The sequence below is a fragment of the Gracilinanus agilis genome, chromosome 2, assembly GCF_016433145.1.
Source record: "Gracilinanus agilis isolate LMUSP501 chromosome 2, AgileGrace, whole genome shotgun sequence".
In the NCBI taxonomy this organism is placed as follows: domain Eukaryota; kingdom Metazoa; phylum Chordata; class Mammalia; order Didelphimorphia; family Didelphidae; genus Gracilinanus; species Gracilinanus agilis.
Window position 1 is genome coordinate 219,013,377 of NC_058131.1, and position 24,213 is coordinate 219,037,589.

Consider the following 24,213-nt stretch of genomic DNA (forward strand, 5'->3'; position numbering starts at 1 on the left):
CCTTCCCTGTCTTTTTTAATCATATCTATTTTTAATTTGGCTTTGTCAGAAATCATAATAGCCACTCCTGCCTTCTTTTTCTCATTTGAAGCCTAAAAGATTTTGCTCAAACCCTGAACCTTAAACTTGTGTATGTCTACCCGCCTCATATGTGTTTCTTGTAGACAACATATGGTGGGATTTTGGTTTCTAATCCACTCTGCTTTTTGCTTCCGTTTTATGAGCGAGTTCATCCCATTCACATTCAGAGTTATAATCATCAGTTGTGCATTTGCTGACATTTTCAAATCCTCCCCCATTCCTACCCCTTCTCCTTACACTTTTTCCTTTTAAATCAGTGGTTTGCTATTAAGCCGCTATCCCTTATCCCCTCCCTTGATTAACTTCCCTTTCTACCCCCTCCCTTATTTTCCCCCCTCTTTTTGTTTTTAAAGGCCTTATGAATTCCCTCCCCCTTCTCCCCTCCCTTTTTTGACCTTCCCACTCCCCTGCTCCCCTTGGTTTATCCCTTCTGACTTCCTCAGTAGGGTTAGATAGAGTTTTTTATCCCAATGGATAATAAAGCTACTCTTCCCTCTCCAGGTTGATTACACTAAGAGTAAGGTTTGATTATTACCTCTTAATGCTCTCTTCCTCTCCTTCTTATAATAGTATTTGTCCCCTCTCCCTCCCATGCCCTCTTTGTGTGTAATAGAATATTCTATTTTCTTATTCACTCAAGTTTCTCTTGCTGTCCCCTGCTATTCACCCCCTCTTTCCCATCCCCCACGCCATCTTAGGTTATTTAGTGTTCCACCCTCACCCTGTGAATTATTCTTCTGATTACTATAATAGTGAATATTATAATAGTGAATAGAGTTCACTACAGAGAATTATACATAACATTTCTCTACATAGGAATACAGATAATTAGATCTCACCGAGGCCCTTACAAAGGCAAATTTAAAAATTATAAGTTTTCTTTCTTTTCCCTCTGTATCTTATTTACCTTTTCAGGTTTCTCTCGATTTTTGTGGTTCGATATCAAACTTTCCATTTAGCCCTGGTCTTTTCTGTGCAAATACCTGGAATTCTTCAATTTTGTTGAATGCCCATACTTTCCCTTGGAAATATATAGTCAATTTTGATGGGTAGTTGATCCGTGGTTGCAGGCCCAGCTCTCTTGCCTTTCTGAATATTGTATTCCAAGTCTTACGGTCTTTTAGCGTGGAGGCTGCCAGATCCGGTGTGATCCTGATTGGTGCTCCTTGATATTTGAATTGTCTCTTTCTGGCTTCTTGTAAGATTTTTTCTTTTGCTTGAAAGCTTTTGAATTTGGCAATAATATTTCTAACCGATTTCTTCTCTGGGTCAAATGTAGTGGGTGTTCTATGAATCCTTTCAATGTCTATATTGCCCTCTTGTTGTAGGACTTCAGGGCAATTTTGCTGAATAATTTCTTTTAGTACGGAGTCCAGGTTTCTATTAATTTCTGGTTTTTCTGGAAGACCAATTATTCTCAAATTGTCTCTTCTAGACCGGTTTTCTTGGTCTGTCACTCTCTCATTGTGATATTTCATGTTTCTTTCTATTTTTTCAGTCTTTTGACTTTGTTTTATTTGTTCTTGTTGTCTTGAGAGATCATTACCTTCCAATTGCTCAATTCTAGCCTTTAGGGATTGATTTTCGGCTATAATCTTTCGGTTTTCGGCCATAATCTTCTGGTTTTTGGCCATGATCTTCTGGTTTTCGGCCATAATCTTCTGGTATTCCTTTTCAATCTGGTAATTTCTGGTGTTCAATTGCAAGATTTTACCTTTTAAACAGTTATTTTCTTGCCAGATCTCTTCCATTTTCCTCAAAATCTCAGTTTTGAACTCTTCCATAGCTTGTGAGGAGTTTTCCTTATTTGAGGAGGGTCCGGATGCTTGTTTGTTCTCCTCCTCTGTTTGCTTGGTTGTCTGGATTTTCTCTGTGTAAAAGTTGTCGAGTGTTAAAGGCTTCTTTTTCTTGTTGTTATTCTTTCTCTTCTGAGTTTCCTGAGTCTGGTAGCCATCATTAGCCCAGCAGCTTCTCAGGTTTATCCTCGCGCTCAGTGTCTGTCCGCGGTCTATTGGCTTCTGAGGTCTGAGTTCTGGTTTTTTCCAAGGTCAAGCCCCCTGGTGGACCCCCTTACTTGATCCTCTGCAGGAGGTTCCTTTACAAGTCTCAGGGCGCTGCTTCCACAGCGGTATACCCGTCTGCACTGGTTCCCCACTCAGGTTTTCAGAGCTTTAGTTCCTGGCTGTGTCTGCCTCCACCCACGCCTCCGCCTGTGCCTGTACTCTGTTCAGCCTGCGCTCTGCGCCCAGCGTCCACTCTCTGCTCCAGCGCTCAGATTTCGCTTGCGTTCTTTGGCTTACTGGGGTCTTAAATCTTGCTGCTCTCAGGAACAGGCCCCGGAGCTGCCAATGACTCGATGGGTGCCCCAAACTTGCTCTATTTCTTTTTAGCTAGCTTCAGAGGTCTAGATCTTGTGTGTGGAGGGGGTGGGGGTGGGGCGGTTGCTCAGCCCGCGATTTAGTGAGAGCTGTTTCACCCCTTTATAGCCTGGAAATGTCTCGATTCCACGTACCTTCCACGCTGTGCCCTGTTGTGGGGTTCCTCCATTCGTCTGGACTTGTTTTTATGTCCCCTTGAGGAGTTTTGTGTGTTTCGGTCAGGAGAGGTTAAGAGCTGCTTCTTACTCTGCTGCCATCTTAACCCGGAACCCCAGCATCCAGATTTTTAAATGAAAATGTAAATGAATTACAGAAGGAAAAGAAAGAATAAAAGTACTCAAGTGGGGAACCTCATCCATCTTTTAGAGCTAGATAAAATCTTACTCTAAAATAAATAAGAAAGAAGTTAAGGAGATGACTAGAATCTTAGAAAAGCTAGATAGGAGGGACTTCTGAAGAAAACTGAATAGGAATAGAAAGGTTTCTTCTCAGCTTTACATGGCACTTTTACAAAAATTGACAATGTATTAGGACATTAAAACCTCACACCCAAATGTAGAAAAACAGAACTATTAAATACATCCTTTTTAGATCAGAATGCAATGAAAGGCTCTAAAACTGTGCCTACCCTTTGACCTACTAGGCTTGAATACCTAGGAGATCAAAGAAAAATGAAAAGGAGCTCTTTATACACATATATTTGTAGCAGCTCTTTTTGTGTTAGCAAAAAAAAAAAATAATGGAAATTAAGGGGATGCCCATTTATTGGGGAGTTGCTAAACAGGTTGTATATGATTATGATGGAATATACTGTTATACAATAATAAATGATAAGCAGGTTGATTTCAGGAAAACCTAGGAAGACATTTTGAAGAACCAGGAGAACGGTGTAAATAGGAATTGCAGTATTGTAAGGATGATCAACTGTGGAAGATTTAACTGCTTGGATCAAGACAATGATCCAAGACAATTCCAAAAGACTCATGATGAAAATTGCTATCTCCCTTCAGAAAGAGAACTGATATACTCAGAGTATAGACTGAAGAATATTTTTTAAACTTTATTTTTTATGATTACATTTTATTTTTGTTTTCTTTTGCAACATGGCTAATGTGGAAATGTGTTTGACCTGACCCTGAATGCATAATGGAAATTGAAGTACTTGCCTTCTAAAGGATGGGAAGAGAGGGGAGGAGGAATGAGGAATTTGGAATTCAGAATTTTTAAAAATAATTGTTAAAAACTTCTTACATGTAATTAATGAAGTAGAAATTTTTTTAAAAAATTTGTATAACAAGTGCTTTATGATGAAGTTAAAAAAATGTTTCTTTCATACTAGCAACCAAATCATATATTTTCTTCTTCTGGTTGTTTGACAGATAGCAAACAATAAAGATGCTTTGAGGAAGACCTGGAATCCCAAGTTTACATTAAGAAGTCACTTTGATGGAATTCGAGCACTAGCTTTCCATCCAGTAGAACCAGTTTTGATAACGGCATCAGAAGATCATACATTAAAAATGTGGAATTTGCAAAAAACAGCTCCAGCAAAAAAGTGAGAACATTCTATTTCATTTTTATTTGAATATATAAACCACGTGTTCTATATTCTTTTGACAGCAGCATTGTAGTAACATGGTAGAAAAGTAATGGATAGCTGGGAAAGAAATCATTATCTCTTAAGGTAATGAAGTTTGAAGGTTTAATTACCTGAATCCTATTCCTTTATTTGTTCTCTTCTTTCTGGTTATTCTTTCACCCTTCTTTTGGCACAAGCCTCTTCATATTTGCTTCTACACTGCCTTTAAACCTTCTACTTAAGATGTAGCCACTTATCCCCTCCCCCATTGCCATGATTGTCTAATATGTACTCTGAAATTAAGCTGTGCATAATTGTGCCAGTCTCCCTACTGAGGGTTTCAATAAAAGAAAAAGTATAATTTCTACTCTTGAAAATATTGCTGGTGCTACTCACATTTTGTTGCCAGCCAAGCTTCAGAACTTTTAGGCACAGCACACCTATCAAATACTCCACATGGACAGAAAAGTTACAATTGTAAGCCAAGAAATAAAAATAAAAACCCATGTTTGCAATAGTAGATTCAAATGTACTCATTAGTTAAATATATTAATTGCTTTTTTTCTGTCCTCCCTCAATTTCCGTGAATTAGTATAGATTAGAGCTATTTAAGAATATCTTGAAGGAGGATCACAAAAACACTTCAGAGAGAATATGTTACAATAGCTTACTTATTCTTCTTAATGGAAGAATTTGCCTGTATCAGTTTGCTAAACATCTAGCACAATCATTGTCTTCATTGGAATATTCTGCCAACTTTTTAAAAAGCATTGAATTAAGTACATTAAGTACAATTAAAATTCTTTGAAAAATTTTTTCTAAACACTTCAAATGACCTTTTTTCTTTCAACAAGAGCCAGTCTGTCCCAAAGATCTGTTGCATGTAGACAAATGTCAACAAATTGATTTAAAACGGATTATTCTCTTTTTTAAAGACACTAAGATGATAGTATCAAAGAGCGTAAGGAAAACTTCACTGAAAACTGCTGCTGATTTATTTTGTAGGGAATGACTAACACCTTCAGTTGGACTGATAAAATGCTAACTATTTATTTAGATCATAATTTGATCCTCATCTATTCTAGTTTACTTTATCAGAGAGCATTTTTTTTCCTTGAATGGACAAGAATTGTGCCTTTGATTATTTCATTTGAGTTATAATGAGGATTGGATAGCCAAGAGACTATCAGTGGCTTAGTGTAAGATGTTAATGACTACTGATCAAACACTGCAGTCATAACCAGGAGATACATGGTTAAAAATAATATAGTAATATCATTTATGTGCAGTGGTAATGCCTTATGTGTGTTAGGTAGGAGAGAAGGTACTAGACATAGCTAGTAAGTGTCATCTAATGCTGCATTTGAACTCAAGTTTCCTTCACTCTGCTACTACTACCAACTGTATTTCAATCCTATGTGCTATGTACTGGGGATAAAAAGAGAAAAATGAAACTTTCTACTCTCAAGGAGCTTATAATCTATCCAGGGAACATCTTATTACAGTCGAATAAAGAAACCGAACTTATATCTAGGCAATGATTTATTTGGCAATGCATATAATTGCAAAACAAACCAAATCCAAGGTACTCGACAGTCAAGGACCAAGAAGCTGGTTTCTCACAGTTAATTTTATAGTTTGAAGGGAGTGAAAAGCAGGAAACACTGGATTATAGGAATTAAGAAAACTGGTTTCTTATTGGTAGAAGTGGGCCGGGAGACTCTGAGATGAGAGGCAGGGGGCTATTGTGACATTCTTTAAGTCGGGACAGTGGGGTGGGAAAATATTCTTGCAAAACCTTCTAAATCAACTGACTTATTTGGATTAAAACTTAACTTCACAAAATGATGGAGAAAAGCAAAATGGAGTCACTAATGTTAGTTTAAAAAAATTTAACAATCCTCTTTTTGAGCAGAGGGCTTTCAACACCCATTATTATTTAAATATTTTACCTATCAGGGATTTCTGGTTAGATTGATAGCCTACCTGAAGGGCTAATGAAGAGTATGATGAGAAGCACAAAAGGTATATACCTCCTAAGGAGACAAACTTTGTTAAATAGACCCTATTGGTAAATTAAGTCAGGGCAAACTACTTAGAAAATTCAACATAGATTAATTTGAGAGGTTAGATTTATATATCATGATTGTAATCAAGAAAACTTAGCAAACATAAACAACATGAAACAAAAAGTTGAAGCAATACAGTAATGATCTTCAATATTAAATGACATCAAGTCTCTTTGTAACTTGGAAACCCATTTTTAATATTGATTCAATCAGCACATTTCATCGAGTCCTAGATTTCTCAGGTATTTGTCTAAGTCCCTGGAAATATCTTCCCTCGGACATTCTGGAATAGGTCTCATTCTCAAGGCACCTCTGAAGAAGGCTTTTCTTGGTAGATTGCGTCTCTGGTTCCAAGTCATTTGCAGAGTATCCTAGTTTTTCTATAATCTGACAGTAACAAGACGCAGTACAATTTAGTGCCGCTTCCTGAAACTGCTTTTTCAATAACTAATTATTGTGATAAAAACCAACAGAACTTGTGGTTCTGATCCTATTAACAACAAGGCTATAATAAGAATATCACATTAAGAACCCATCATTTACCTGAAACTTCAGAGAATTTCAGTTTTTACATAATACTTGATATTTCCATCTCTACCTTAACCAAGTGTCTGACTTGACCACTGCCATCCACAGGTTGAAGAAAGACTTAAAAAAAAAATCTGTGAGGGTCTGGCTTAGAAAATGAGCCCTTCTGTCTTTTAAAACTATCAGAGACTTCAAAGTAGGAAAATAATTTCCCATTCTTTACAATTACCAATGCAATTTTATATGTAAAATCCTTAATCCAATTTTGAGAACAGACTACTAAAACATACTCAAGGCCTACATATATATATATAGATATAGATATATATCTACATAGATATATATCTCCTGTTAGACACATATAGAAACCAGTTGTATATACATATATTCATTTATATTCTAATTCTCGAGACAATAGTCTGATCCAGTTGCTTTCTTAAAATTTAATTTAACTTTTACATCTTTGCCTTATTCTCCCCTTTTGAGATGCCATCCTGAAAGAATGAGATATTTTAATGAGTATATCTTAGGATGTGGGATTGACTACAAATTCAGGTTGAAAACAGATTTTTCATATCTGCATCCTAATCTAGTATCAGAGACATGATAGTGTTAATCTTTTAATTAGTAGATATAGTATTGCAACAATAAAAACTTGTCCAATTCATCTATCCTGATTAGAGAAATTTGCTATGAAAGGAAAAGAGGGAACAAGTTTATAATGCTATCAAGACTGTTCCCTCAGGGGTACAGATTGACCTGACATAAGCCACAACAGGGGAAAACACCCTTAGCTCTATTTGATTCCAGACCCAAGTTATAGTTAATAGCCAATTATGCAGAAAAGTCTCATGCCATTTACAGGGTATCATAACCAGACTCAGAATTAACCAGTTGGGAGAATTTCCTGTTCAGAAAGGAACTAACACAATGGGGACACTGAGTCAAGAGGCTCCCACCTTATCTGGTGCCAAAGTCATTTCCTCAGTTTATCCTAAAGAAAGATATCCACCTGTAGCACTCCCTGTGGGTGGCACATAGCATTTCTCTTGAATTGATTGTTGGCCTTAAGACTGTTCAGCCAACTGTACATGAAATTAAAACTCAGAACATTTTCAAATTATCCTCCTTGAGATTTTACCTCAACAAATTTTACTGATCACAGCTTAGGACTAGGTTACTATTATCTTTCTCATGTTGTGACAACAATTAACAATGAGCATGAAAGGACATCTTACTTATCTTTCATTTATAATTTAAGAATAACTACATACTGGGAAGATTCACACATACAGTGAATACACGATGTTGTTGTTGTTCACTTGTTTCAGTTGTGTTTGACTCTTCGAGACCCTATATGGGGTTTTCTTGGCAAAGATACTGGAGTGGCTTGCCATTTCTTTCTCAGCATGATAGTTGACTCCAAACCCCCAGAAAATTACTGGCTACTGTAAGTCTCCAATCTGTATTGCCTATTCCTTAAGGCATGACTGAAATCTTTGACTCTAAGATGTGTTGTTACTAAGTTGGCTCAAAGATGTAACTGCAATACATACTATTTAACTGATTAATACAGTTTTGTGAGAGCCAAATAATCTGTCAGATAAAAATTACTCTTTACTCTAAGCAAACTAGAAAATTTCTCCACTTTGGCTAGTTGTGGTCCAGTTTCTCAAAATTTAGTATGTTACAATGTGGTCTGCAGGGTTGATAAGATTTTATGACCTTGCCCAAATATAAAGTCCCCTCATAGATAAAGACAACTTAAGAAATCTTTACTATATATTTTTCTTAAAAAGTAGGTGGTTATTATTATCCAGTTGAAGCAAAATATACCCAATTAAATATTCAACAGTTTTCAAAAATTTTCAACAAAATTTCAACAGAATGAAATCTGAATACATGTAATATTTAAATCTAAATTTTCCTAAGAGGTCACTGTCTTCAGTGAACCCACATTCAAAAAATTCATGGTGATATTTCCAGTTCCCCATAACTTTCTCATTATTTATTTTTGGTTTTTCTTTTTTAAAAAACTAAGCAATACTAAGTACTAATTCCAAGGTAAAAGGCAATTGGGGTTAAGCAACTTGTTTTTCAGTTGTAATTCAGGGAAGGTTAAAGAGGACAGGGTACATACACAGGTAAGAAATACTACTTATGAAAAAATAGAGGATGATATCTTTAAATAGTACAGTGCTTCAAACATTTTTCATATCATAATGAATAACCAAATAAAGTTTCTCATATCCTTCTTATCTCAGTGGAATCAAAACCTCCTTTCCAGAACTCTAAACCCCCCCTTACTTTCAAACCCTTCATTCAGATTCAGTGTAAACTGAGAATGACTTTAGCTTTTCTTCCCATTTAACTGTCATTTATTCAAACTTTATTTCTTCTATTCTTTTTATATCCTTCCAGTGGACTTTGATTAAAGCTCTTCAAAATTTTTTAAAAATTTTTCCTTCCCATATTCTAATCTAACTCCAGACTATCTGTAGAACTAATTTTTACTCCCCTTTTTTTCTTACAATTTAGCACATGTTTTTACTACACAAAACCAATTAATTACAATAATTTGGGGTTCTTTAAAAACTTAAAACACACAGACTATTCTAATTCCAATTGGTAATTTTCCCACTTAACTTCTGTTACATCACTTATAGAAGAAATACTGATAATATAAAACATGTTTCCAAATTTGAATTTACTTAAAAGTTACTTCCTGATTTAAAACCAAGCTTCTAGAAAAGAGTTAATATAGGCAGTTATTTATACTACAAACCTGTTTTTTTCCTTCAATTTGGAACTTCACTAATATTGTCTTTCTCTAATCAGTGAAATCAACATTCCTCTTTACACTAAAAAAATAAATTAGTTACTCTCCAGGGAAAGAGTGATATCTATCTCGGCACTGTTTCTAGAGCTTTAATGTTCACAGTTTTGTTCTTATTTTTTCTTAAAACAAATTCTACATAAATGTACCTCAAAACTCACTAAAACATTTCAACATTTATACAAACATTCAAACCACAATTTGTAAATTTGCAGTACAGAAAACAGTCTATTATTTTTATAATGCTATAAATTCCTGCAGACAAAGGACCAAAGTTACTTTCTTATCTGTGTCTCTTCTCTGTCTCCCTAACTTAGCCAGAGTTAGGAGCCAGAAAGAGACTTTCTTTTTGAAGACTCAGAAAAGTTACACAAAAAGATGATGATTTTTAAAAATCCAATCCTTCTTTATCACTTCTGAGATAGAAAAGTAGTAAGGGCTAGGCAATTGGGATTAAGTGACTTGCCCTCGGTCACATAGTTGGAAGTGTCTGAGATCAGATTTGAACCCAGGACCTCTTGACTTTAGGCTTATCACTTTATCCACTGTGCTACCTAGCTGCCCCTCAGCAAAATTTATTAAGTACTTACATTTATTAAGCACTTGCTATATGGCAAGCAACAAGCTGGCAATACAAAGAAAGACCAAAATTCAGTACCTGCTCCCAAGAATATCACCTTCTAATGAGGGAAGACAAAGTACAGTTAGCTTTTTGTACATGTAAGAGATACCCAGATTATGTGAGATAATTACCTCACAAGTAATATAGAAGAAGCAAACAGCTACTTAGAATTATATGATCAGTCAGCAAGTATTTATTGAGCACCAGCTGTGAGCCCTAATTTGTGCTGAGTTAATGGGAGAGACAAGCATTGTATAAACATTGCTCCTATCTATGAGTGGGTTTTTTCAGTCAAAGGAAAAATTTATAAAACATAATCTTTATTGAGCAAGAGATCTCAGGCTAGACACTAGGAATTTGGTTTCCTGAGAGAGAATAAACATTCAGTTTTACTATTTTTAAAACTTTTACTTTGGTCTCAGATTCAATACTAAGTTATTGATTCCAAGGCAGAAGAATATTGAAGACTGGGCAACTGGGGCTAAGTGACTTGCACAGGGTCACACAGCTAGGAAGTGTCTAAGGTCACATTTGAACCCAGGACCTACCTACTATCTCTAGGCATAGCTGTCTATCTACTGCACTAACTAGCTGCCCCCAAATAGGTATTTACTTCTAATGGTTTTTTTCTACATCAAATACAGACAATGACATGAGAAATATAGAAAAGTTTAATCAAAAAGTGCTCACAGTTTTCTAAAAGCAACCTCAAAACCTTCAATTTGCAGAAGTTGAAAGTCCCTTTTTCAGGCTGAATTTGGATTCATAAAGATAAAGATTTTTATATACATTAAGCCAATCTTTGCATAATTTGAGAACTTTCTTCTTAGTCATCTCCTTCTAAATGGGAAGTTTTCCCTCTTCCCAGGCCAAAACTTCCTTAAGAGGGTGTCCATTGGCTTACCAGAGCCATCTCCTATGGCTCTCTTGGTAGGGGCAGGGATCGCTCCTCATGCCCTCTAGATCCACGTTGGGGAAGCTGTGGCATGCCTGCAGAGCCAGCACTCAGGGAGCTGCTCCCTTCTCCCTCTCCCCAGGACCCAGGGACATTTTTTGCATGGCCCAGCCCTCTGTCCAGCAGCCCAAAACAAGCATTTTCTCCCTCACCTCTCTCAGGTCATGGTGGCTCACAGGCAGCTTGAATTTGCCCTTTGGGCACCTGAACTGAGAGGGCTAGAGACAAGAGGCTAGGGTGGGGGTAAGGGCCGTTCTCAGACAAGGAAGTCTGTAGGTAGAGTCTTGCTGAAATACTTAGGCTACTCCTGCAGCCAAGGTCCTTTCATCACATGGAATTTCCCAGTTTGAATCCCTTCATGGTCGCTTAAACTGCTATAATGGAATAAGGAAACCGAGTAATTATCTATCTGGGCATTGATTTCTTTGGGAGTGCATACAGTTGTGAAACAAACTGGGTCCAAGGCTCTCAGTATACAAGGACCCAGAAGTTTGGTTTCTCACAGTTTATATACAATTTTTTTTAAACCCTTAACTTCGGTGTATTGTCTCATAGGTGGAAGAGTGGTAAGGGTAGGCAATGGGGGTCAAGTGACTTGCCCAGGGTCACACAGCTGGGAAGTGGCTGAGGCCGGGTTTGAACCTAGGACCTCCTGTCTCTAGGCCTGACTCTCAGTCCACTGAGCTACCCAGCTGCCCCCTTACATTTCTTTTTAATATTTTCTTGTTAGGGTTTTTTGTTTCTTAAAACATTTCATAAGATGTTTTTGTAATAACAGTTAAGTAATATAGTAACACAAGATGCATTTTCTTCTTTTTGAAAAAAAAATCCTATCTAGGAGTACTTCTCTTGATGTGGAGCCTATCTATACATTTAGAGCTCATAAGTAAGTATGTGCTTTTGGATACCAAAATGATTACGAATCATATTATGAAGAGAACATATTTAATTTCATTTATGTATATATTTGCCTATATGCTTAGTTGCAAATGTAAACAAAATAGTTAACCTGAAAATGATTTGTCTCTAAAAATAGGTTTACCCTTGCAAAATTTAGGCTATTCAAAAATAATATTTTATCTGCATAAATTTAGATATAATATTTCTATTATTGAATTTATTTAAAAGTGGAATTCCATATTTGGATACTGAAACAAATAGAATTGAAACATAAAATTTCCTGAATTATCCTGTCCTCAAAAAAAATCTAGATGAAAAACATTTGGAATTAATTTTATTTTTGATCCAAATGTGGGACACTTAGATTTCTTCCATTTGAGCTTAAAAAATTATGTAGTACTATTAATTTATCTTATTAAGGGAAATAAATTATGGGTTGGCATTGTATTCTTTGCATATTAAAAAACAGAATTAGACTAACATCAATCATGAAACATTTTCCTTTGAATAAGAATTATTATCAGTGTGTTTTATTCATGAGTAGAATATAAAATGTGTTTTCTTCCACCTTCCCAGAGGTCCAGTCCTCTGTGTAGTAATGAGCAGCAATGGTGAACAGTGTTATAGTGGAGGTACAGATGGCCTTATCCAGGGCTGGAATACAACAAACCCAAACATCGATCCCTATGATTCCTATGGTATGTTCTTAAAAATCTTCTTCTTTGGTCTTCCGCCTACCATAAATAACTAAAACACATGGATGGTTTTCATATATGAACTATGCTTTCCATAGACTTTTGTGAATGTGGACAGTAAGTTTATTGTGTTCTGAAAGACATCTAAGTTTAGGAGTTTTTAATATCTAGTATTTAAGGGAGGATATTGTCTTCACATAGAGCACACATTTTTCTTATAGTTTTATTAATTATAGATGTTAGACTGACAGTCATTGATATCAAATACTGTTTGAGAATATTACCAACTATCCTATACTCCTTAGCTATTTCTCACAGCGTTTGTAGGCAAATTAGTGTTGTCATTCCTGTTATTTCCTGAAGTTCCTATGGATTTCTATTTAAATAGAGAAATATTTAGATCTGTTGAGTTTTTGATGTTTCCTTATGTTTCTGAACCCATTATTAAACAGTTTACAGTGGAATCATGCAGGACTGTGTAATGTGATTTCTAGGTTTAGGTAGTCATTTAAATCTTATTTTTAAGTTCATGACAACAAAATATTTAAGAGCCCAATAGATTTTTTTAAAAGAACTCTTACTTTGGGTAAGTAAGAACTATGAGACATCAATCCTTAATCACTTTTGTCGCCAATTGTTAACTATAAATTCATGTAACAATTTTAATTTAGGAGCTAGTTCTTCGTGTTTTCCCCCTGAACTAGAGAAAAGGTTTTTTGTTTTTTTTTAATGTCTATATTACATTTATAGTAAGTGGAAAATTATTTTAGAATTATATTAAAAGTAGGCTTATGTCCCAAGCAATTCAAGAAACCTGGAACAAGTTGTGGGCTTTTTGAAGGGCAGAATTAAAGTAGCATGGAGGTTTGATGATTGGATGATAATTAGATGATTATAAGGATTAAAGATCTTGTAAAGAGATATTGGTGAAGAGGGAGAGAAATTCATTTCTATACTTCTGATACTTCTCATCTTGTTCTCAGGGGCTTCTAATAAGAATAATGGAAATTTAAAATGATATCTTTCCATTTTTCTATGTGTTTATATTTATGTTTTATTTTCTTTAGAATGTAGATTTTTTATGACTTCTTTAATTTGTTGTCCTTCTTGAATTTTCATGCTTGCCTTGTTTCTGTTTAGATCCTTCTGTTTTAAGAGGTGCACTTCTGGGCCACACAGATGCAGTCTGGGGCTTGGCTTATAGTGGAGTACATCAGCGTTTATTGTCCTGTTCAGCAGATGGCACTCTTCGTTTGTGGAATACAACTGAAATTGCTCCAGCTCTAAGTGTATTTAATGATAATCAAGGTATGTTATTTTTAAATTTTTTTTCTCATAATGGATAATTTTTATAAAACTATGCAATCCTGGTCATAAAATAGGGCTCTGATATCTTATTTAAATTTAAATTTTTAATTTTCAAACCTAGAAAGTAGTTTTTCTTTGTATTCTAAAAATATAATATATAGTCTTTACAATTTTAAAATTCCAATCCAACAAGTATTTATCAATCTCCTACTGTGTACAATTCATGTTAGTTGGCAGTGGGAATACAAAGACAAAACAAAAACAGTTCCTGCCTTCCAGGAACATATATTCTCCAGGAAGTCTTGCTTTCTCTTTTTCCCAGTCTCTTAACCTCCCTTCCTTTCTTTCATCTCTTTGTAAAGAACTGTCAGGATATAAACTTCTTCCATGAAGAAAATTTGGCACTTCCTGTTTAATGTAGCATTAGGGTTTTGCCTGAGGCATGATGGGTTTGTTACTTGTCCATGGTCACACAGCTTATATAGCAGAGGCAAGCCTTGAATCCAGGCCTTCCTAATTTTAAGGCTGATCCTTTATTAATTTATTTATTGTGCCTCTCATACTCAGGATATGAAATGTAAAAAGATAAGTTTACATATGATTATATGAGGAGAAAAAAGCACATCTGCTAGTGATCAGAAAAGGCAGGTGGTACATGTGATGAACCTAAAAGGAAGTTATAGATTCTAAGGAGAAATGAGAAATCCCAAGCATGGGGGATACTGTGCAAAGGCAAAAAGATGAGAGACAGAGTGCTGGACTTAGAAAACAGGTGATCCAGTTTGTTTGGAAAGATAAGCTGAAGTTAGATTTGAAGGACCTTAAAAATGCCAAACTGAAGAATTTGTATTTGATTCTAGGACAATGGAGATACACTGAAGGTTCTTTATTGGGGGAATTATATGGACAGATCTGTGTTTTAGGAACATCATAATAATACCATTGATGATAATAATAGTAGCCAGCATTTATATAATGCTTTAAAGTTTATAGAGCTTTATAACTGTTATCTCATTTGACCCTTACAACAACTTTGGAAGGTAGGTACTATTATTAGCCCCATTTTACAGGTGAGGACACTGAGGCAGACACAGATTAAGGGACTTTCCCAGGGTCCCACAACTAGTAAGTATCTAAAGTGGGATTTGAATTCAGATCTTATTGACTGCAGGCCTAGTGCTTTTATCCATTGTACCAACTAGCTACCATTTTTTAGTAGTGAGATTTTCTAGCCACTGTTCAGGACACAACCATTTACTCAGTTATCCAGGTTCAGAACCGCGATGTGATGCTCAACCCCTCAGTCTCTTACTACACATATCCAGTATTTCCCATAGGGTGCCCTTGTCCCTTCCTCCGGATCTCTCACATCTGAGTTTCTCTAATCATAGCTACCTCCTGAGTTCAGACCCTTAACACCTCTCACCCGGACTATTTCAGGGGCCATCTAGCTATTCTTCCCACCACATCTTTCTCCAATCCATCCTCCATGCTTCTGCCAAAAGAGATTTTCCTTAAGCTGTTCCATACCCAATAAATTCCATTGACTCTCTAGCACATCTCAGATAAAATGTAAACTCCACTATTTAGCTTTTAAATCCCTTTACAATTCACAATTGATCCCAACTTTTTTTCCCAGCTTCATTATATATTATATATTACTTTGCTTCTTCATTTTATAATCTGGCCTTTGTTCCTTACACATGACACTCCATGTCCCGTATCTCCTTTGCACTGATTATTTTCCATGCCTAGAATATACTTTCTCCTCTCTTTTGCCTTATAGTATCCCTCACTTCCTTCAAGGCACAGCTTGCCTTTTAAAAAGTAAAAATAAAATAAAATTTTATTAATATCTTTAGTCTTTACATTTTTTATTATATGTCTCCAATGTATATGTATGCTAACTCTATTGATCCAAATTATAGGCTTTTGGGGAGTGAGCATTATTTTATTTTTTGTTTTTGCATACCTAATATCTAACATAATACTTGACTTATAGTAGGGGCTTAATAAATTTATTGATTGGTTGATTTTTAGGCAAAACAACAAACTATTTTTTTAAGAATTCATTTATTTTGTTTTAAAATACTATTTCCACCTTAACTTTACTAAAAACCAGTTGTAATAACTGTTTTCTCTGAAAATGTTTTGGTATAGAACTGGGAATCCCTGCCTCTGTGGATCTAGTGAGCAGTGATCCGAGCCATATGGTAGCATCATTCAACAATGGATATACTAGCATCTTTAACATGGAAACACGACAACGCATTCTCACTTTAGAAGCCAACCTAGATACAAGTATGTGTACCAGTTTAAAGTATCATCTAATGGAAAATTACAAGTTGAAACAGTCCTTTGCAGACTGTGAATATTTTTTGACATTTGAATATTCTTCCTAAAACAATTTTTTTAGAAAATTTTTTATCCTATACTTAAACACCAAATAAAATGAGTATTTCCATATACATTGTAGGATAGAGAATGAGGATTGTACATGAAGCTGCAAATCTCTGTTATATACTACTTTCTTTTCTTTTTTTAGATCTACAACAAATTCAAACTTAGTTTTTAAAGCTGTCCTGCTTGTTTTTGATTCATTTGTCATTGTCTTCCATTCTCTTCTGTGCATTAAAAAAATTATTAAAAATTATTAAAAAATTATAAAGCTACTTTAGTGATTTCCTTCCTGCCTGCCTTTCTTCTTTAGCCTATGTTAACCCTTCCCTCTGATCTGAAGATGAAAAAAGGAAAATAAAACATTTGTAAGAAATATATGAAGTCAAAGCAAACAGATTCCTATGGTGGCTCTATTCAAAATATCTTTTTTTTAATTCTTTGACTCCATCACTTCTTATTTAATTATTGGTCCTCTGGAATTATAATTGGTCAGAACATTACACACAAGTCAAATCTTTGCATTTTGTTTTTCTTTAAAGTGTTGTTGTTATTGTGTAAATTGTTCTGCTAATTCTGTTGGTTTATACAGGTCTTCCCATTATTCTCTGAATCATGTATTTCATTTTGTAGTATTCATTAATATTCCATTCATTCATGTACCACAGTTTGTTCAACTATTCCTCAATTAATAATTATTACCTCCTTAGTTTCCAAGTCTTTAGCACTACAGACAGATTTGTTATAATTATTTTTGTACGTATTGGTCCTTTTCCTCTTTCTTTCATTTCCTTAGTTTATAAAGTTTGTTATTATTATTCAACGGGGGACAAAAAGTATGCACAGTTTGGTGATCTAGAGGTCTAGTCCCACATTGCTTTCAGAATGACTGGAAAGTTTCTCATTCCTTATTTTGATTCTCAGTTTCATTCTCCATTTAGGTATGTAGTAGTCAGTCCAGGATTCATCACCTATTTTCCTAAAAGGAAGATAGTGTCTTAAATGCTAGATAGTTAGAAACTTATGCTAGATCTACTTTGATGATATATTTAAAGACTAAAGTAAACTCTCTCTGCTTGCTTTTATTAAATAACTAATATTTAAATGAAGGAAAAATACTTAAATAATTAAAGCTCATGTTTAAAAAAAATTAATACCAATTTTATTGATTGATTATGTCAGAGAGATCCCAACAAGGAGATTATAGTAGTTCTGGCTGTGAAGGCATCAACAATTTCATAACTTCCTAGTTGTACAGCTTCAGGATGGTATAGTGAGAAAAGCACCACACTATAACCAAAAGTCCTGGAGTCTGCTGCCTTTCCTGTCACTTAGTCACCCTTACAGTCTAAAAGCGGCAGAGTTCTCCAGTTCCTCAAGTCTATTTCATCTGAAAAATGTGGTCAGTAATAATGTCTACACCAGTGCTAGGCAAACTTTTTAAAGAGGTGGCCAAAGGAAAGAAAATGCTCATCTGTCAGTCTGTTTCTAAAGCAACTCTTTTGAAGTTTCATTGTATTGTATCCTACTCGTTGTATTCATCAGATTAGGAGTAATTTCTCGCCCTGATAGAACATGTCAGGAGGCCGCATCTGGCCTGCCGGCCGTTGTTTGCCCATCACTGGTCTACACTAAAGCTCTCTGTCTTATTATGAAGATCAAATGAGGATATATGTGAAGGCATGTTGAAAGTTGTAAAGTGAGCACTGTTAAAAATAGGTGCTCTTATGATGATGAATGTCCATGAAGCACTAGCCTCATAGTGATGCCACCCACCAGTGACAGAGGGGTGAAGAAAAAGCAAAAGCTTAGTTATAAAGTAAGAAGTAGGGCCGTGTTTGACTTTTTTTAGTAAAAGGATTTCTACATCCTTCAGCATGTTATTCTGAGGTTTCAGTGAAATGATGTATATGAAAGAACATGTATATGAAAGAACAAATAAGTATTATTGTTTAGAAAACGGGACTCTTGCTCTAGAGAGGACATTGAGTTGTTTGTTTGGAAATTGTTTGGGTAATGGTGAGAGTAGAAATTATTAAAGTAGAAGAAGTGTCCAAGGTATCAACTCCAGGAAGGGAAATGTCAGAGGTCCTGAGTTAAATAAACCCTAGAGCATACCTATAGGCAGTTGATGGTAATAATAATAATAACAATAATAATAATAATTCTTAGCATAGTTTAAGTGTCTTCTATTTTTCCCTTTAAAATTGAGAGGGCTTACTCACAAAATGACTTGGAGACAAATTAAAGTTTTTAGAATTTAAATAGCACCATGTGAAAATGATAGCTAATTTTTATTTCTTGATTTTTTTCCTCCTTTAGCCTCTAATATATCCTGCCAAATAAATAGAGTCATCAGCCATCCCACCCTTCCAATCAGTATCACTGCTCATGAAGACAGACACATTAAATTCTATGATAATAACACAGGTAAGATATTCTTCCACAATAGATATTTTTGTGAAAGTAAGAAGACAAAAATAACTATTGTTACCTAATTTGTTCCTTGGTGGTTTCATTAAACGGGAGCAGAGTATAGAGGTTGAAGGCAAAATGCTTTTCTGTTTTGGCTTGTTGTTGCTGTCAGTCATTTCAGTCATGTCTGACTCTTCGTGACTAACCTCTTTTGGAATTGGTTTTTTTTTTTTTGTTTTTTTTTTAGCAAAGGTACTGAAGTGGTTTGCCATTTCCTTCTTCAGCTCATTTTGCAAATGAGCTAAATTAAGGCAAACAGGGTTAAGTGACTTGTGTAGGGTCTCATAACTAGTGAGTATCTGAGGCCAGATTTGAACTCAGGTCTAACTCCAGGCCCCATGCTCTATGTGGTGTACCTACCCGCCTTCTGCAACCCCTTCCCCATTTTGGCTACTGTTTAGTAACTGATCCCAGTAAACCAAAAATTAACTTAGTTTTATAGAGTTTCCATTGGCTTCTCTTTTTTTGTGTGGAAATATGACCTTTAAGTCAGGCCATTATATGGCATATAAATGAGTTCATTTTGTTCTGTCTTTTTCTTGTTGTTTTGTGTTTTGGAGGAGATAGGAATAAAAATGGCTATTAAGTGAAGTCCATGACCTTGAAGAATCATTTTAAATGATTCCTTGTTAGACACTGATAGTACCACTGCCATAGAATGGTGAGGACCCTAAGGGGCCATCTAATCAAACCCCTTCCTTTTGCATATTAGGAAACTGAGGCCCAGAGAGAGAAATGATGTGGTCATTCAGGTAATGAGAGGCAGTAATGGGATTTGAACTTGCGATCTTGGACTCCAAATCCTTTACCTTTCTAACTATTCTTCATTACCTTTCTAATTCTCAGACCTGAAGATGAGGAGAGGAAGAAAAAAACAAAACAAAACAAAAAAGCTCTGAACCTTCTGTTTATTCCCCTTCTCTCTAAAGTTGTTGCTATATATTTTCTGCTGATTAATTTTAAAGGATTTGACCATTGGAGGCAACCACAAATTTTAGTGAAACAATTGAAAAGAGAAAATAGATCTGGATTGCTAAATGATTGTTATTGTTTGCTGAGAATATCTTCCTTTTATTTATGAACTTGGGCAAGACATTGGCTTTTGTTTAAATTGATAAGCAATTCCACTGTGTACTACAGGTAAATAACTTTGCCTTGAGGATTTCCCTAATTATATAACTTTTTCTTATTTTGAGATTCCATTCTCCCTTTCTATAAGGAAAATTTTTTTTTAAAAAAAGGTCTATAATTGATTACGGTGCCTCTTCCTTTTAGCATAACAAAAATATGAAACTGAATACAGGGGAGATCCTGGTTTTTGGAAGAGGATTATTCACTCTGTATAGGTTCAGTCTTTTCAAGCTTAGCCAACAACAAATCCTTGTCACGTTTCAAAGCTGTGATCTAAGCATGACTTTGGTGGAAGCTCCTGGTACTCCTGATCCCACTCCTTTGCAACCACAAATCACAGAAGCCTCCACCCTTGTTATTATAACTTCTTTTTACATAATAATTTATATGTCATAAATCTAGAGTTGGAAGAGGCCTCAGAGGTCATGTAGTCCAACCCCTTCATTTTATCAATGTGGTAACTGGGACTTGGACAAGTTAAGAGACTTATTCAAGATCCTGTATAGCAAGTTAAAGGGCAAAGCCAGGTCTTCTTACTCCAAATTCAAGTTTCTTTTCACTCTACTGATGCTATTTTAGAAAACAATGGTTTTAAGGTTATTAAAGGAAATCATTATGAAAAAGATAGATTGCTTTAAATATATATATATATGTATACTTTTATTTTCCCAATTAAATGTAATAACAACAAATGTTTTCCAAAATCCTAAGAGCTAAATTATCTCCCTCCTCTCCTTCCCTCCCTACTCCTGGAGATGGTAAGCAATTTGATCTAAGTAATACATGCATTATCACGCAAAACATATTCCCATGTTGGTCTTTGATCTATGAAAATACTTACAAGTAGATTACCTTTGGAATAGCATGTGATATTTCATCTAAAGATGGATTACATAAGTAAAGAAATCATAATTCTTTTTTTGTTTGTTGTTTTAATTTTGTTTATTTAGAATGTTTTCCCATGGTTACATGATTCATGTTCTTTCCTTCCCTCTCCCCACCCCCCAGAGACAACAAGCAATTCCACTGGGATTTATATGTATCATTGTTCAAGACCTATTTCTATATTATTCATATTTGCAGTAAATTGATCTTTTAATGCCAAGACCTCAATCATATCCTCATCAAACCACATGATTAATCATATGTTTTCTTCTGTGTTTCTACTCCCATAGTTCTTTCTTTGGATAACATTCTTTCTCCTAAATTCCTCTGGATTGTCCTGGGTCATTGCTGCTAGTAGAAAAGTCTATTATGTTTGATTGTGCCACAGTGTATCCAGTACTGTGTATAATGTTCTCCTGGTTCTGTTCCTTTCACTCTGCATCAGTTCCTGGAGGTCTTTCCAGTTCACCTGGAACTCCTCCAGTTTATTATTCCTTTCAGCACAATAGTATTCCATCTCCAGCATATACCACAATTTGTTCAGCCATTCCCTAATCAAACACCTCTCATTTTCCAATTTTTTGCCATCACAAAGAGCACATCTATAAATATTTTTCTACAAGTCTTTTTCCCCTATTATATCTTTGGGATACAGAGCCAGCTGGATCAAAGGGCAGGCAGTCTTTTAAAGCCCTTTGCGCAAAATTCCAAATTGCCCTCCAGAATGGTTAGATTAAAGAAATCATAATTCTTCACATATAATCAATTCCAAATTATTTGTTCCTAACAGAGATAACAATAGTGTTTGCATTTTTTGAAACTAAAAGTTTGGTAGTGGTGGTGGTGTTTTTTTGTTTGTTTGTTTGTTTTAATCTGAAAATAAGACAGACATGCCTGAGTATTTGAGAAAACCACTATGATATATTTAAGTAGACAGAAGAAAATGACACAGGAAAACACTTTTGACTATCAAGAATTCCTTAGCCACCAAGATATTCTAGGCAATTAATCCCCCTAAAGATAAGTTGGAATTTGCTTTGTCCAGATCGAGAAAAATGAGTAATAATCTCTTCTTTCAAAAGGAAAACTGATCCATTCAATGGTTGCCCACTTAGAAGCTGTTACAAGCCTAGCTGTTGATCCCAATGGCCTGTACTTGATGTCTGGCAGTAAGTAGATCAAACATAAACATGTACATGTATATATTCTTTATATCCCTGTGTGATATAATTTATTTTTTTAAATTTCACCTTTTTTTGTTTATAGGTCATGACTGTTCAATACGTTTATGGAACCTAGAAAGCAAGACCTGTATCCAAGAATTCACAGCTCATCGAAAAAAGTTTGAGGAATCTATTCATGACGTGGCATTCCACCCATCTAAATGTTATATCGCCAGTGCTGGAGCAGATGCCCTGGCCAAAGTCTTTGTATGACATGATGCCCCTCTTTCAGCTTTTCACTCTTTATAATCAGCTGCACACAAGAGATAACAGAAGACTAGGGGAAAAGTCATCTTTTCTTGCCCTTTCATTCTGCCAATGGAGCACAGAGAACATTTGTTAAAGTATAGTTTTTGCAGTCGATGTACTGTTTTCTAAAATTAAGGTTTGTTCAGGTTACTGTAAGCTCAGCTGGTTCTGTGAGCCTGAGAACTGTTTCAAATTATTCTGAAAGTATATGCTTTTATTTGTGAGGGGTTCTTATTCGCCGGGCAGGCCTGAGCGAAACAAGGTTCATTTAGTCCCTGTGGAGGAATTGGGGCACTCTTTAAGGGAGGGATACATCAATAACCTGATTTATTGGGGTGGGGTGGAGGGAGCAGGGGAACGAAAGCATGTTTTTCATTTGAGAAATTCTGTCAAACATATGCACGTTAGGTAGTCAAAACAGTGGCTTTTATCATGCCCACTGGACAAACCTTTTTGTGAATGATGACTAGGCAGTTCTGAAAGGAGTTTAGTTTAGCGTGTCTATGAGCTTTACAAATAAAGTGACTGGCAAAACATTTTACCTATAAAAAAGAATGCAATAATATGTTACATATGTTACTCAGTAATGCCAATCAGACACCTAGTTTGCAGGCAAAATTATATATTGTATTACATTTTTGAAAATAGAGTTGTTACCAAGTGACTGAGAGTTTAGCTATTAGATATTCAACTTTAAAGAGAATGTTTGATACAGTCTATATTTACTAAGAGATTTAACTTATACAGACATTCAAATCTGAGTCTATTGTTCAAGGACAGTCACTAGCACAGGTCTCTAATACAAGTAACCTGTATTATTGTTAAAATTCAGTTTTATTCATGTGATGTTTATAATACCAAAATGGTTAACCCTTTTTATCAGTGAACTCACAGCTGGATAGATGCAAAGCAAAAAAATGTTTAGAGAGAGTCTCATTTATGTCCATATAACCATGCTTCAGATTATCTATGCTCTCTTTCGTCCCTAAACCTCAGGTTAGGCTACTTATAGCCTTCAATAATACTATCATAGTTTATGTTAGTTTCAAAAAATAGCAAATGCAGTCTGCTAGGTTGGGTTGGGTTCATCCTGCTGCTTTTTGTAAAGAAAAAAATCTAAACAAAGCACAAGCAGTGTACCTTCAAAAACCCTATCTTATCTTTACTAGGAGGGAAGACATCTGAGTAAAAAGGCCAATTACATATCTTTTTTGAGAGTCCTTAAACCGTTTCCTATTTGACATTTTTTTTTCTAAAGCAGTAAATTTAGCCGTTGCTTCTGGAAAACCTGGTACCCATTTATATGAAAGGGTACTCTTGTGCTCAACTTCCCTCTGTCTGAGAGTTGATTATTACTTTTTGACCAAGTATTCTAGCTGCCCAGACTCAACCTCAAACTACTCAGATTTCTACTACCCTGACCTTGCTGCCTAATTGAAATCTTGTTTTACCTCCTATCCCACCCCTTTTCTTTGACACTCAAACCCAGGGACCAGTTGAAAACATGTAAATCATTGAACAAAACAACTTTGCTTATAGTAGCCTCTCAAGTTAAAAAAATAATAATTAACAGGCCATAATAAACCCTTTTTCTCTCCTTAAAATTTTTTCTGCAAGTCTTATTATGGTGTCAAAGCAATGGTGCTTCTGATTGTGATGATCATCAGTGACCTGAAGAAGTATAGCTGGCATGGGTTCTATTTTATTTTTAATACTAAGTATATAAAATATATAATTAAATATTCTAATGTTTTAACTTTAATACACTATGGAGTAGAATAGGGTACAGTCACTGGTTAGTATGAGATGAGGAACAGGAAAGACTATCCAGTCCCTATTCTTTATATTCTAGAACAACAAAGATCCAGTTACCCCCTCAATTCCTGATCCCAAGTGGTGCCA

The 24,213-nt window shown here is 35.3% G+C and overlaps 1 protein-coding gene across 1 annotated transcript in view; it reads left to right on the forward strand.

The window, feature by feature from the left end:
* STRN (striatin) overlaps positions 1–22,380 on the forward strand; it is a 158,324-nt gene extending 135,944 nt beyond the window's left edge. The window contains exons 12-19 of the mRNA XM_044659585.1: positions 3,839–4,014; positions 11,887–11,934; positions 12,525–12,646; positions 13,784–13,951; positions 16,112–16,252; positions 18,671–18,778; positions 21,922–22,008; positions 22,106–22,380. Coding sequence (XP_044515520.1) covers positions 3,839–4,014; positions 11,887–11,934; positions 12,525–12,646; positions 13,784–13,951; positions 16,112–16,252; positions 18,671–18,778; positions 21,922–22,008; positions 22,106–22,275 — 1,020 coding nt within the window. The 3' untranslated portion in view covers positions 22,276–22,380. The remainder of the gene's footprint in view (positions 1–3,838; positions 4,015–11,886; positions 11,935–12,524; positions 12,647–13,783; positions 13,952–16,111; positions 16,253–18,670; positions 18,779–21,921; positions 22,009–22,105) is intronic.
* Positions 22,381–24,213: the final 1,833 nt, after the last annotated feature.